The 16,386-nt window shown below is 31.8% G+C and overlaps 1 protein-coding gene across 11 annotated transcripts; it reads right to left on the bottom strand.

Moving 5' to 3' along the window:
• Positions 1-3,676: 3,676 nt before the first annotated feature.
• LOC140980969 (uncharacterized) lies at positions 3,677-11,674 on the bottom strand. Of its 11 annotated transcripts, XM_073447129.1 has the most exons (9): positions 11,357-11,674; positions 10,520-10,665; positions 7,450-7,542; positions 6,560-6,627; positions 5,708-5,780; positions 5,220-5,338; positions 5,041-5,139; positions 4,207-4,306; positions 3,677-3,969 (listed from the first exon to the last, which is right to left on the bottom strand). In XM_073447129.1, exons 3-9 carry the CDS (start codon positions 7,531-7,533, stop codon positions 3,793-3,795), a joined length of 720 nt encoding a protein of 239 aa, XP_073303230.1. In that variant the 5' UTR covers positions 7,534-7,542; positions 10,520-10,665; positions 11,357-11,674; the 3' UTR covers positions 3,677-3,792. The 11 variants fall into 11 exon arrangements, with proteins under 11 accessions (XP_073303230.1, XP_073303227.1, XP_073303231.1 ...); XM_073447126.1 differs by lacking the exon at positions 10,520-10,665 and having other exon boundaries at positions 7,450-7,556; XM_073447130.1 differs by lacking the exon at positions 10,520-10,665.
• Between the last annotated feature and the right edge of the window lie 4,712 nt (positions 11,675-16,386).

Raw genomic sequence — 16,386 nt, 5'->3', positions numbered from 1 at the left:
GGATTTACAAACTTTTTATTTCCATTGTTCTATCTACTTAAACTGTTGATTTCTATTTCAACTTAAGCAAAACATAATATGTGTCTTCCGGAAATGATTTAATTCTACCACGATCGCAAGAATTTGTATTGTTCATCTTTGTGAATTAATCTACTTACAATATTTTGGTTTTTTGGCAAATAAAAGGAGTTTGTCAATTTCTACTTTATTTTTCATGTATTTAGCGAAATCTTTGCAGTAGTTTACATGTTGTTATATCGTCAATTTTTTATATCACGTTTTAATAGATTGCTCTATTTCTTGCGTATATTTATGTTGTACTTGGGTATGATTCGATAAAATTAATATTTTATTATTATGTTCGAACAAAGAGGGTTTAACTTATGCATACAATGCATAAAGATAAATACAGTTTGAATAGTTTTTTTTCATTTATTAGCTGAATTTAGGATACAAATTTGAGGTTTTTAGGGTTTGATCAGAAAAAATAATATTCTTTTGAAGCTGCAATATCATTTCATGTAAGGTGACAAATTGAATTTGACAGATTTATTTAAGCTTTAGAATCCATTGTCTTTCATGATTCAAGTACAAAATATTTCGGTGTCACGATAGTTTTTTGTGAAAATTAACTCTCTCTATTTTAAAAAATAACAGTTTAAAAAAAAAAATTTACTCGGTACCCTTAGGCATGCCACGTGAAGCATGATGTTTTCTTTTCTTCTTCGCAAATCATATTTACTCTTTGTTCATTTTTTTCCTCCTGTGCTTGACTGCAATCCGTTTGTTATAATTAATAGATTTCTCAAGATCAGAGACCGAATAGCTATGCCAAACGCCATGACTTACTTGCTAACTGAAAAATGTAGTGATTTTCAAACTCTTTTTTATTAATTTTTTCTGTTTTACATGACATCTATGTTTGAGAATCAATACGAGTTGCTGCAAATTATAATTTACTGAAAAAAATTTGAGATTACGAACTAGGCAAGCAACGTTACAAGTAATCTACTCGCATAATTAAATCCACTTTTTAAGCTCAATTTCACATTCTCTTATGCTTCCTTTTAATTGATATTGATTTTAAGTTGCAGCAAGGCTATTAATATATTTACATCATATTTGGTTTCATAATTCTGCAAACATTAAATTTATCAGGTTTTCATTGAATTTTTGATATCATCATATGGTTTACATTAAATGAAAGTTTTTTTATTCTTATTAAAAATACAAGGACCATTACTTCATGATTGTTGATTATGTTTTATGCTATTTTTTTTTTGTTATGTTTAAAGTTTATGAAATAAAAGTGCTAAATATACAATTGGAATCAAATATGTCTTACAATTTTTACTTTTTTTCCAAAGGCCGCCACCCACTTCAACTAACCGCATTTTGTCAAATTTAATACATCATTATGGAATTATTATTTATTTTTAAAATGTTCTTTAAGGTCTCATTTTATTATCCAAGAATATAAAAACAAAATTAAACAAAACATCATGTACCCAAACTTTAATTAACTTAATGGTGAAACCACGTAATTACCGTTTTGTGTGCTTGAAAAATATATATAATCAAAACTTCTAATTGATTTGGTCATTTGGTTTCATCTTGAGCCTTCCATAGCATTATTTTTTTTTAAAATTATTCTTTAATGGAGAAATTTTATTATAAAAATAAAAGATAAAAAAAATTACGCACCCAAACTTTAATTAACTTAATGGTCAAGCCACGTAATTACTCTTTCGTGTGCTTGAAAAATATATATAATCAAAAATTCTTTTTGATTTGGTCATTTGGTTTCATCTTGAGCCTTTCATGGCAAATTGGGGTCTTCACAAGGATGACATGTTGATTTTTTTTGGTTTCATGTCCTTTCCGGTGAGTACTTATATGTCCGAAGGTCCTTTATTTGCATGTTTTGAAGGCCGTTCGATAATTCTCGAGCTACTGTTTTTGTACTTTTTTTAGCTGATTTACTTTTTACTCTTCATTTTTCATTTTTAAGTCATTAATGTTCTCCTGCCTTTCAATTTACAACTATGTTACGCATAGTTATATGAGATAATAAGGTGTGGTCAGAACTCATATATTAATCGTTAATTATTTCGTTTGATTATTGTTTACTCAACTTGGGGTGCTATTTATGCTGGGTTGCATGAAATAGTAAATTATGGTCATTGAAGATGGACGATGGTTGATTTTAATAGTTCATGCCTCTTATGTGTCATACAACTCTTTGATAATCAAATTTCAATACGTGATATGTTTGTTACAGTTTAGAGCCCTTTTGACTACTGGAAACATGGAATCTTCTGGGGTGATAGCTCTGTCAATTTACTCTAATCCAATTATCTGCATTTCACGACGCTAACAACTTGAACCGATCTCAATCACGCCTCAAACCCATCGAAATTTACAAGGTTTTGTATCTCTTTATCTGTTTTGTTATGATTTTTTCCCATTATGATTGTTTTCCAATTTTTTTTATTTGTTTAACTATATCTAACTATCAATTGTCAAAACTCACCTTTGATGATAAAAAAATAAGTGGAAAATGTTTGTACTGTAGGATTGTATAATTTTATTTATTGTTTAACTATATCAAAAAAAATAAGTGGAAAATGTTTAACATTACATCAATTTTCTTTATTTATTGTTTAATTATATCTAACTATCAATTCTTTAATTGAAGTATATTTTTAACAAAAAACTTTGATCATGCTTGCAAATATTTTTTCCACTTCCTTGACATGCATCATCTCTTCTATCTTCAATAAGAATTGATTAGCAACTGCAAAATATAACATTTTCACCAAGCTTAGATGAACAAATAGTTCAATTTCTAATCAATTTATAATGCATTTTAACTATCTACCTCTTTCCGTTTCTCGGTGCGTTCAAACGTGAACCAAAACTCGATACCATCTTCTAACATTTGGACCCGAAATTTGGACCATTTTTCATGATTCTGCATTGCATATGCCTTTCACATCTTTATTTCAGTATGTTAGATTATGTTTTAGGTTGATTTTGATGGAATGATAATATATTTTTCTTGTAGATATCTAAATATTGAAAAATGGAAGCCACGAGTTCAGGAGAAAATAAACCAGACAACAATGTCAATAACACGTTTTTTATGCAAAATGACGTTGCAATTCAACAACAAATATCTCTGCAGGTATGCTATTTTTTTTCCTTCCATATTTGAAGCAAACATTTTAGAAATATATTGTTGAAAATTATAAAAAAAAAATTATATAAGTATTCATGTTATAAGAATCAATTTCATTCATGATCAATCAACATAATAATACAATTGCATTAATATATATAATTTTTTATGTCTTTCATATTTATACAAAAACTATGATATATAGGATGGAAATTGAATGAATATTCATTCAATAATATCAGACCATAACTAATCCGTCCCTGGTTGCATGGACTTGCTTTCGTCTGAACATACCCAATATATTTTTGTATACAAATAATTGGTATCTATACATTTAAATGAAAAACTGAAGACGCCCCCGCCCCCGCCCGTGGTACAGACCGGGTTTCCATTCTCTCCTGGTGTGCATCAAGTATTCCAAGATACAACTTTTTTTCTCGGTCCGATCTCACATGACCCACCCTCTTATGTATGAATTGTGTCCTCAACCAAGAATGATATTATTTTGGATATTTAATTTTCCACATATAAATCTAAAACAACAAGACAATATATCACATCTAAAAACGTAAACGATTATGAAAACTCACCAAAATGAAGTTGAACAGGATTCAAGTAATACGAATAAGTAACACAACCATAATGAAAATACATGTCATTGCGAAAATCAGTAGCCACGTGAAGCATGATGTTTTCAAACTCTGAGAGTATACCTCCATAGCCCGAATATTTGCATGTCCAGTGCTTGCTAGGCTGTGTTCAACAGCTTTCTCTGTTGAGTCTAGTATCTACAGACAAATATATAAATGAATCCGTCGATCCAAGTGGATGTGAATTTTACAAATGGTCAATCACAGGCCGACTGTGGTCTGTCCAGGGGCTATAAACAAATCCATGGGGGTATCAAATGCAACAGCTCATAATAACAATTTCGGTACATGGGTGAAAGAGAATAGATTGCTTTCTGGAAAGGCCAACGGCCCAATGGTGACAAGAACGACAAGCAAGTAAATTTTCAAACTCACCTTCTCCGTGTTTTGGATGGATTGACTCATCACAAGACCACTCTCTTTAAGTTGCCTTGCCAAAAGAACCATTTCATCGGTCAAATTTTCTTGAAGTATTCTGCATGGAAAAACAATAAGATTATAAGTTGCAGGTAAACATCTGCAACAAGGACAATGCTCTCAAATGAATACAATTATTAGAACTTTAAAAACTAGCAGATAAAGTAGACCAAGAAAAAGGTATAACATGGATGGAGGCCGGACACTGGCAAACCATTAATCAAGATCAGAGAAGACCGAAATTTGTGACTCAGATTACCTAAATAAAACATTTCTCACCATTGCATAATTTTCCACGACATCCAGAATACCCAGTAAAAAATATAAATCCGGCCTAGTGTTCCTCTCAATTGATTTTGATCAACAATATGTTTTCTAGTTATTGTTGTACTTGTAAAATTTGTATGCATTCTGAACACCAGAATGACCTTCGAATTCCTAAGTGCCTAGGCATATTTATTCAAACCGAACAATAGTCACAACAAAATAGAAAGTGTTCATACAAACAAATACTAGAATAGTCAGTCAAGGTTTATTTTAAAAAATTATCATAATCAAATTACTGGACATAAAAAAAAAAACCTAGAGTAATTGTGAATTTTTAATGTTGGGTGGGACAATATCTGAAAGCATACTCAGCATAACTCTGCAATGATTGGTGATGTGTAGTTGCTAAATCGTTGATATTTGATACAAGCTCTCAAACAAATGTTAACAGTTCAGATATTAGTTAAGTAAATTGCATAAATATGCGGCACTTTATCACCAAAAAATACTAAAATGAAAAGATACCTCTGTTTCTCAATATGACTCTGTGCTGCAGCATCCAATTTGACCGACCTTGAATTATTATCTTCAACAGTATCATGAGACCTATGCTCTGACAGGGGCCTGCATCAGTTAACATCGACTTCAGAAATATTAAACATATAACAATGACCATAGAATCATAGATGTCCCATTTCACTCACACAAATCTCTTCCTCAGTCCTCTGGGAGTGTAAACACTCTCTTCCTCTGATTTAGAAGGGGATTCAAGAGTATCAGTCTTCAGAGAAGGCAGCTGAGGAACCTCTACACTGGACTCAGACTTGCCAAGTAAAGAAGAGTAGTTAGAAATTATTAACATAAACAGGAAGAGATCAAACTTTATAAACACAATTGGTTTCAGTGTGCAGTGACTTTATATGTCAATGTTGTAAAAAGAGAGTAATCATATTATAAAACTAGGTTTATTAGTCGGAATATGCATCAAAATTAAAGAATCATAGTCAATATTTATCAGTATATTGATTGTAACTAACAGCTGTGGATTTAAAATTTTAACAAATCTTATGATATCATCATATTTGAGAACATGCATTTTCAAGCTTCATCCGAGATTTCAAATACCTACACAATGTTTCATAGAGCTATTGAAGGGGAATAGATACAAGGAACCAACTCACACTAAATATACCTCAGGTTCCGCTAACTTTGCTGCTATAGCTTCAACTTTCTCTGAATATTCTCTTAATTGACCTTTTGAAACTCTGTAAAATAGTGTGGAAGAAGAGTTAGAATTGAAGTCACAATAAAATCAACGGAATGCAAGCATTCAAATTTAAGTTTAACATCAAGGAAGAAGCAATGAAGCATGTCAACAGAATCTAATTTTTCTGAATGAAGAGCATGAATGATTTTTGTTGACAAAGTCTACACCAATTAAACTGTTAGGCCATAAATCTAAGAACATAACCTGGTGAAAGAGCACCTAAAGTTTATTAGTCTCTTCGAATTGCTTGGGGAGCAGATGTGGGATCACGACTTTGCCCACCTCTACGGAAGCAAGCACCTAAGGAAGCCCAGCATGGAGGGTGTTTCACTCACCTCTTAGTATTTGACGCACTTTAGCATGTAATGTGAACATGAGCCACGGCACAAACAATGACATAATGGCAGTTCTTATAGAACTCATGCCGGATTCCAACTATGTATGACGTATCCCATCATCCTACAGTAATTCTTAGACATGCGGACGTTGGTAGTAATTCATTTCAATAGCCACGACAGATCAATTCTTCCAGGTACCCCTTAAAATAATTTGTTTTAAAATTCACCACCTCTCAAACTGTTATTTCGGACGTAAATTGCCATATCCATGAAGATAAGTTATACATAATCAAGAATTATGAACCAGATATACAAAGGAGTAAAGATCAACACATGAAATAAGTCCAATATAAGAGTACAATCTAACTCACGTAATTAGAATGACATCAAGAAAATATGATGTGTAATAAGATATATCCCAAGAGAAAAAACAAACAACCTTGGAAATCCTTCTGGACCCCTTTCTTCTCCCAATTGTTCCAATTGCTCTCTTAGAGTGGCTACATACTACAGAAAGAAAATGGTTCTTAAAAACTTCAATTGCTTCCATGTTAGTATGAAAACGAAAACAAAACTGAAATTTGAGCACTAGGACAGTATATCAAAGGTGGTTAGAAACTCAAACACCACACATCGCTCAGTAGATTATGGCAGAATATAATGTTATAACGACTAAATTTTCAAGAGGAATCAATGCTAATATTAAATGATTTAAGCATAAATATTTGAAACTCAATTGATAGAAGTGCAAACTATCAGGCTATGATGACCTATATACAAGGTTGTAAATGGCAGGAAGCGGTGGCGGGGCGGTTTTTTTAAGTAATTTTTTTATAGATAATCATGCAATATGATCATTTTTATATAAAATGTGCAATTAAATAATGTTTAAGCACAAAATATAATATCATCTAGATAATGTGCAAACCAAAAAACGGGCGGCGGCGGGCGGATTGTGTGTGGTGGTTGAGAGTTCAGAGTTGAGAGTGAAAACAAAAAATAAAATAAAAAAAGTGATGTGTGCTAGGGTTTTAATATTTAAAATTAGTTGCCTTTGACTAGGTTTTTAAAATTATTGACTAGGTTTTTTAAATTGTTGATTACAACTTAAAAATCTTGACTGACTGTCTCGCCCGCCTAGCCCGCCTGCTCGTCGCCTCGACCCACCTCCCCAACGGCGTATAGCTTGGGCCGCCTAAAACACCCGCCTCATGCATAGACGGTGCGGTCGAGGGCCGCCTACCGCCTAGGCACCGCCTAAGCGGCCGCCTCGACCGCCATTTAGAACACTGCCTATATAGTAATGGATTGAGAGGAATGAGAGCTTACATGCAACAGCTTTGCTTGATTTTGTTGTTGTGGAGTGGCTGCAAGTAACCTTCTTAAATTCACTTCGGTTTTGCTCAGACCCATCAAAGAATTCTGAAAACCACAAACTAAAATAACAATCAAAATAAATACGAAAAAAAAATTAAACAAACGCACCAATCAGAGAACAATAAGATCAGTCAATCTGTCAACAAGGGCAATTCAATTATAGTTTTTGGTTACACAAATATATGACAAGAGTGGGAAAAAACCCCTTTTTGCAGTGTTGTGCCCAACGAGTCCAATGTTAAATCTTTGGAAATAAAATTTGTAGAACACAAGAACTTCATTCACACATGTGAACAATGTACACAGATCACATTCGAACAACTCAAGAACCAAGACTCAGTTTTTGATCATCTATAAACTAACAAGGAACCCGCGTTCAGGGACGGATTAGTGAGTTCATTTTTCATCTTTTTTACCTCTGAACTCTGGGGCCAGGTCCAGTTATTCGATTCTAAACCATCGTCTATCGCGGCCATGGATAGCGAATAAAGGGGTTTCCGAAGACGCAGCGGAACTCGCAAGACTCCGGTGATGCTGCGGCGAAGGCAATCGACGTGAGACTTGGCCTTGGGTTTATTCGAAATTGCTTGGGTGGGTGCGAGAGAATAATGAAGAGTTAAGGTTGCAGGCTTGGTGATGGATTTTTCTCAGCATGAGCCAGTCTGAAGCCCAATCCAGTAAGTATCATGTAGACTAGCCATCGAGACACACTGCGTGTGTCATGAATATATTGAGCTAATATATTAAACATTCATGATATTATAACAGCATGACATCGAAATATTTTGTACTTGAATCATGAAAGACAATGGATTCTAAAGCTTAAATAAATCTGTCAAACTCAATTTGTTACCTTACATGAAATGATATTGCGGCTTCAAAAGAACATTATTTTTTCCGATCAAACCCTAAAAACCTCAAATTTGTATCCTAAATTCAGCTAATAAATGGAAAAAAAACTATTCAAACTGTATTTATATTTATGCATTGTATGCATAAGTTAAACCCTCTTCGTTCTAACGTAATAATAAAATATTAATTTTATCGAATCATACCCAAGTACAACATAAATATACAAAAGAAATAGAGCAAGAAATAGAGCAATCTATTAAAACGTGATATAAAAAATTGACGTGACATAACAAAATGTAAACTACTACAAAGATTTCGCTAAATACATGAAAAATAAAGTAGAAATTGACAAACTCCTTTCATTTCTGGAAGACACATATTATGTTTTGCTTAAGTTGAAATAGAAATCAACAATTTAAGTAGATAGAACAATGGAAATAAAAAGTTTGTAAATCCATGCTCAGGTCACAATTCTAACACTAAATATGATAAATTTATTGCAAGTTATGAAGAAATAGTAGTAAAGAAACCGTTAGATAATCAGAATATTAAAGTTTAAATTTTTGTTTTTAAAAAGATGTAAAAGACATATGCAATACAGAATCATGATAAATGGTACGAAATTCAAGTCCAAATATTAAAAAATATGGTGAGTTTTGGTTACGTTATGGGATAAATTCCGAAGGGGTAAAAAAATTACTAAAAAGATAAAGGGATAAAAACAAACTGGTAAAAAGATCGTGGAGTGAGTGAAGTATCGATCACCAAGAAACCGTTTAGTTACTCTATTATGCCCAACTTTAATAAATAGTAAATGATATAAAAGATGTAATAGTAGTTTTTTATATATCATTTAAAACAATATCATATGACATTATGGTCACTATTCCATAAGGATCAAATTAAATAATGAGGATTTTATGAAACTATTTTATAATGAAAGAACTCATAATAAAATCTGAAGTTGATCTCTTTCAGCTTCACAAATGAATGAACAAAAATTCCATAAAAAAATCCAAAAGAATTTATGTGTTACTGTGTAATTTAATATGGATTGACAAAGGAAGGTAAAAGTAAAATCATTAGTACAATAAAGGATAATTTAATAATGAGATTGCTCGGCAATATGCAAACTTGATATGAATAAATAAATCAATTTGTTGAGCTTTAGTGATGACCTAAGGAAAATTGTATCTAGAGATCCACAAAATGGAGTCATACACCAAGATATCCCGTCTCGACGATCCTCACATCAAGCTTTTATTAGTGAGATACATCCACAATAATATCATAAATTCATTCAAATACCTAAACAATATCAAACTTTTGTCTAATTGCTTAGTCTATAACAACTCATAAAATTTCAGTTTACATGGCTTCGGAATTTTTCCCATAACTTGACCAAAACTCACCAAATTTTCATTCTTCCTAGCACATTTCAGTTGTTCAACGCTTAGTGAAATTAATTGAATAACAATCTTCATCTGCGGGTTGATAACATTCTCATGCTTGATCAAAATCGAGTTATTCCAATTGGAAGTGCAAGCCATCTCAAAGTCCAACAATTCATCATCACAGAGTTATGTCAAATATAATCATATAACTGGCCTAAATTTGTGTCACGATTTGAATCTCGTATGCCATATTTCTTTGAGCATGCATATTCTCTGGGTAATTGGGTGTATCTCATTCATCACTAAACCAAATTACGTGATTTCGGTGTCATTTCGATTTCGAAGATAAGACAATTCTCTACAAATTTCATTGGAATCATATTTGCAATTTTCCAGAGTACAATGGCCAGAATTTTAAAAAACAGTAAGCACTTTGTACTACCGCAAGCCTGATTCTCATGTAGGAAAAGTTTCAATAATATGAGAATATCTCTTTCAATTTTCAACCAAATGATGTTAAAAATTGGCATCAAATCAAACATTTACCCATAACTTGAAATTCCATATGTAAAAGTCGCAGTAACATGAAAAAAGACCCAATATGCTATGTTCCTACAGCTACAGAGTACGACTACATTTTTCAGGTTTCAGCTTAGTTTGGAAACATAAATCCAACATTTACCCATATATCTTCAATAATTTCAGGCTTAAGGCCGATAAGACCAGTTAATTCGATCAAAATTAAAGTATTTAAAGAGGGAAAAAATGGAAATCACCGTAGGGTGTTGCAGCGCCAGTCGTGGGCAGATGAAGTGGTTTTGGAAGGGAAGAGGTGGAGGCGAGACCTGGAATTTGAAATGCTTAACGGTTCACAAATCACACTTGCTATAAAGTCGTTCCCTCTTTAGAGCTTAGCTTTCCGCTACAATCCCCAAAATACTTGTTATCATGTTTGAATTATTTCAGGTCTTCGAAAAGTTTTGAAATGCTTAAAAGAAAACTACAGCGCAAACAAACAAATAAGAGAATGGTAAAAGCAAATAAATCCATCTTTTTTACTTGGTGACCCTAAACCAAGAATTGCACCACTGAAAGTCATAAAATTCTTCCCGTATGTTTGGTCTTTCTCAGCCTAGTAGACCAAACAACTTTCTCTTACTTTTTGCACACAGCCTCAACTTTTCTACTGGTTTCAATCTAGTCAACTCGGACATAGTATCCCATTGTTCCTTGTTTATACTAAAAGCTATTAAAGAAACCTAAATAATTGCTATCCGAAAATAGAATATAAACAAAAAAAGAAACTTTCAAAAAGCATCCAACTGCTACATTGTGCTGAATTACACTCCATAAATAGGCTCCCTGCAGAACTTCGGTACATCATTATCGCAATTAGAAATCTAAAACCCCACATTTTCATAAAAACTATAACTGAAATTTCCCATCAACTTCTCCAATCACAACCATTCATATCTTCATTTACACAGTTGCATCCACAATAACTATAATCCAAAGAGTTATAGCAAAGACGCGTGAAAATTACCACAATTTGTCAACAAAAATAAATATACATCACAACAAAAAATTTCTGCAAACTCATAAAAAAATGTCACCTTTAGCGCGAAGCGCCATGTCTCCGGACATAAATATATTCTTCAAGAACTGGAGACAGATCCATCTGAGAAGAAAAAAGAGGAAGCTGAGGTTTGTACGAAGATGGCGAAAGAGTTACATTGATGACATACGTCCTCGAATCATACTCAATGCAAGCAACTACTGGCGTCCCACCCTTGAGGTTTCAGATCGTTTTTCACAGAATTATCAACAAAAAATGCAAATACCGTAGGGAGTTGCAGCGGCGGTTAGGAGTAGATGAAGTGGTTTTGGAAGGGAAGAGGCGGAGGGGAGTTGACCAACAATTTGAGATGACTATATATCCGAGCACAAAATCGCCCAAGAAAAAACTATGACAGAAGTGGAGAGAGTTTGCGAAAAATGGCCGGAAAGTGTATTTTTAAACAATTAGCGACGGTTTAAAAACCGTTGCCGATCTGGTTTAAAAACCGTTGCCGATCTGGTTTTTGCGACAGATTAATAAACCGTCGCTAACTACTCAGCGACGATATAACAGTCGCTAATTAGCGAGGAGTTCAAACTGTCGCTAATTAGCGACAGTTTAATGTATACCGTCGCTAAGTTGTAAACCGTCGCAAATATTGAAATACCGACTGGTTTTCGAAAAACCGTCGCTAATTGTTGCGACGGTTTTCCGAAAAAGTCACTGTTTTTTTTGTAGTGTCATAGCTTCAATAAATCAACTATCAAGCAATAATTATTTGCTTTATTTTTCTACATGAAAATAATTGTCATTTAATTTTATATAATTATAAATTAAAATCTACCCGACATTTTGTTTTTGAGTTGAAATCAGATATTATGCATTAATTAAATCAACAGTAGCTACATCCATCAACCACGATAGGAAAAAACCATCCATCCAACATGAACGAGAAGGATGAAATAAAGCAAAATGCGCCAAACAATACGCTAACTTATTTGCATTTTTACTAACATGATTTAACTTTTTAAATCTACCCAACATTTGTCTACGTTGTAATAGTGTGAATTTATCGTATATCTGTTGAATGTTATGTACCAATCATTAAACACAAGTCGGCAAGTCGTTGGTACCAATTTTTTTTCTAATTTTTATTTAAAAAATGTATAATACAATTTTTTGTAAGATCTCACGGTTTTATTTGTATTTTATAATATATATATATATATAACGCATTATTTCTTACCATTTTTTCCCTAATATATTAATAATCTTTTTCTTTAGTTTGGGTTATTATCCAATTTTTTCTATGTGTTGATATATTAGTATATGAACAAAATGGGTATATTTATTACGTCTTATCATATGATCAACAACAAATGGAGAAAATAATATCATATACTAAAAGAGCCCAAACACATCAATAATTATAGATAAATTAGGAGAAGTTCGAGCTAAATACTTTTCGTGTGATCAAGAACATAATAATGATATTATTACCTATTTTATGAAAGATAAAAAATAACGTATTGTCGATGATTTATAAACGGTTTATCCGACACCAATATTTCAAGTTTGTGACGATATATCGAATTAGATATCTAATTATAATAAAACATCTCACCCAACTAAAAAAATGTTGTATTTAATCTCATTAATTTATTATAAAAAATGATTTTAGTAACTAGCTAGTATATGGCACTAGTTAGGTTTGACATTAACCTTGGACAGATTTCGGGCTGATTTTGTTATTATAACACGTAGTTAGTTCAAAAGATAGAATCACTTTCAAAAATTTAATTAAACTCCTGTTATTAATTACAAGGCCAATAGTTTGTGACCGATCAGAAATCGAATTGAAATAATCGAAAATCGATTTAACCGAATTTGTTGAAGGCTAACTTAACCGAACCGATTTCTCACTAAAATTGAATTAACCGAACCGAATTAAAACGGGTTAATTCGGTTACTATCTTTCGAATGATTAAATGTAAACGACACATCATTTCATCATTATTTTAATTTCAACATGATTAGACATGAAATAAACTAATCTTTTTCATGTATAAAATTGCGTTAGATTCATCATTACACTGCACCAGTTGAAGTCAAATGATAGAAGTAATGACGTGACTTATTTTGTATCTATTCTTAAAAAGTGTACTCTAAATTTCAAATACGCAACCTCAATCCTAAGAGGGACCTAGGACATCTATGGATTACTAGTGTTGTGTTGCGTATCGACGCTTTCGGGTAAATAGAGTGAATTTGGTGAACAATTTATTGGGTTAGATCGTGTTTTTTTTTTTTTTTCAAGAGAATATCGTAACCGGGCAAAAAAATCTCGGCTTGAGTGGTCTGCGTATTTGGAAATTTTAAAAAAAAGTAATTGGAGCGTCGGAAGGGTTTTTGACGTGATCACTCCAACGTTCAAGTTAATCAAGCATTTACGCAAAAGAAATAAGAGTATCATATATAATGTATATGGTGTACATAGTGAGTGATTGTGATAAATGTTAAATGAATGTCCTAAATGACTGAAAAAATCTGAGTATTCATAGGAGAAAATGTAATGATGACCTTGTTTTCAGTGTATATCTACTCCTCATAATCAAACGACTGCACATGTCCTGTCAACCTGATACTGTCACTACTGACAACTCATATTGTCTCCAGTCTTGTTACATCGCCCTTACGTGTGCTGACTGACATATTAATGATTTCGAGGCATGTTGATCCATATCTATGGGCCCAAAATCGATGCACGTCTCGAAATACTCGAACATTGATCATGAAACGAGGACACAGAAAGAATCCTTGATCCATTATCCTACTCTTCTTGTACCGCACGAGCTAAGCTAGGAGACCGGGTTTGCTAGAATACGTGTTGTCTTAATCATATTCCTTAGTTGTTGTATACCAAGATGATTTATATAAGAAAACTTTCTTCCTCTGGGTTGGTTTTAGTCCTCAAGAAAATTTGTTGAGGTCCGAGTGCTTTCTTTTATTGGACAATGTCCCCTTTCTTATCTGATAGACACCAAATCAACTAACCCAAAATTTTAAATTATTCAAATCGATTATTAAAGGAATCAATTAAATTATTCATACCAGGATTAAGGAAATGAAAGGGACCGAATAATTGAATAAACCATTTTGTCATTTCCTATAGGAAAAAAGTGCAACTGCCTTTTGGGTTTTGTCTATTAAGATTTTAGATGCTTTGGGGTGTCATTTTCCTTTTAATTAAGCACCAAAAACAAGTGTCAATCACATAATTAACTTTTAAAAAGAGGGGTAGGTTTCTTATGAGACGGTCTCACGAATCTTTATCTGTTAGACGGATCAATCCTACCAATATTCACAATAAAAAATAATATTCTTAGCATAAATAGTAATATTTTTTCATGGATGGCCCAAATAAGAGATCCGTCTCACAAAATACGATCCGTGAAACCGTCTGACACAAGTTTTTGTCTAAAAAGAAATCCCACGACGTAATTGTGGATTTGATCGAAGGTTTTGGTTATGTCATTTGTTTCTTTATTTTTTTAGCCATAAAAGTGCATTTCCTCCTATCCAACAGGTTACGTGGTATCACAGGTATGTCATAAAGCTTGATCTTCCGAGGTCATGGGGGAATACCAGTGGAGTAAGTACGAGAATTAGGACAACCGTTTTACAATTTTCTGTGGAAAACTTGTTCTCCCTAACTTAGGTCTTTTTTTTTAGTCTTGTATTTTTTAATTTTTGGTAATTTAATTTTTTTTCCTGGAAAGTATTAATAAGACACTGTAGTATATATGAACATAACATCGACATCACGTTAGCGTCACATTGAAATCACATTAGAAAATTACAAAAATTGTAAAAAAAAAAAAGATATCGGAGAAAGATTGAATTTAATTTGTAATACATATGATCAAATTAGTAATGATAAAAATTTGTAAAGCAAACAATATTTTTAGATGTTTTATAACCGAATAATATTTTTCATGAACATAAATCTTGATTTCGAAGATACATTGAACTTTTATCCTAATTGTTGAAATTTCTAAGATATATATATATATATAATTTTATATATATGTATTCATATGATTATTTTAATATGAAAGTCGAAACCGATCTCATTTCACAAAAACATCTAGAGATATTTAGTTTTAGAGGGTGAATATGCTATAAATATAATATTTCATAAAATTATTAAATCTCTAGAGGTATTAGGAAATATAAGAGATAAATTTATAAAGAAGGTCAAAATTAGTTACAACTAGTTATTCTTGCATTATTTAAAAAACAAAAACTACTCTAAATATATAGGTCTTTTTTAAAAAATAAATATAAATTAAAAAACTATTTATTAAAATATTACAAAATTGAAACTTTTATGAAAATAGTGCAATCCGGCACTTTTTCCTACGGATTCTAATTTTTTTTAAAAATAAAAATAAAAATGTGGGGTCATGTATTCTTTGTTTTCGGTTGTGTTTTTCGACTACGCTGTGTTGGTTTATCGAGCATCAGTAATTTTGAAGTATTTAACATGTATCAATTTTATTTTTATTATTATTGAAATAATTTTGTTTTATAATAAAAATGTTTAACATTGTTAGATGATAATATTGTTCGTTGATTTTATCATCAATTTCATTCGAACGACTCTTAAAAGGTAACATTATTATTTTTGTTGATAATATTAAAATTATTTTTGTGTTTAGTGTTGTTATTATTATGAGAACAATAAAAAATTTTATTTAGAGAGTTGTTAGTTGTACGAGATAAATTAGTATTTTTTGAGAAATAAGTATTATGAATCATTATTTTGTTTGCAATATGAGATAGACATCGTATAGTTTTAAAATTTGTTTTTTCTTGTTTGAATGACTGTAATAATATTTGAGTTAGATTAAAATATTTTGGATTAACCTATATCAATGAATGGTTCAATCTTCCGTGATTTTCATTCTTACACGATTAGTAAATGAATTATTTGTTATGTTGTAGTACACCAAATTATAAAATATATTTGTTTAAATTTTCGTTATAATATTTTTATTAAAATGACTAATTCTTATATTTTTT

The sequence above is a fragment of the Primulina huaijiensis genome, chromosome 7 (assembly GCF_012295235.1).
Source record: "Primulina huaijiensis isolate GDHJ02 chromosome 7, ASM1229523v2, whole genome shotgun sequence".
Lineage (NCBI taxonomy): Eukaryota > Viridiplantae > Streptophyta > Magnoliopsida > Lamiales > Gesneriaceae > Primulina > Primulina huaijiensis.
This window is presented reverse-complemented; position numbering and strand designations above follow the sequence as displayed.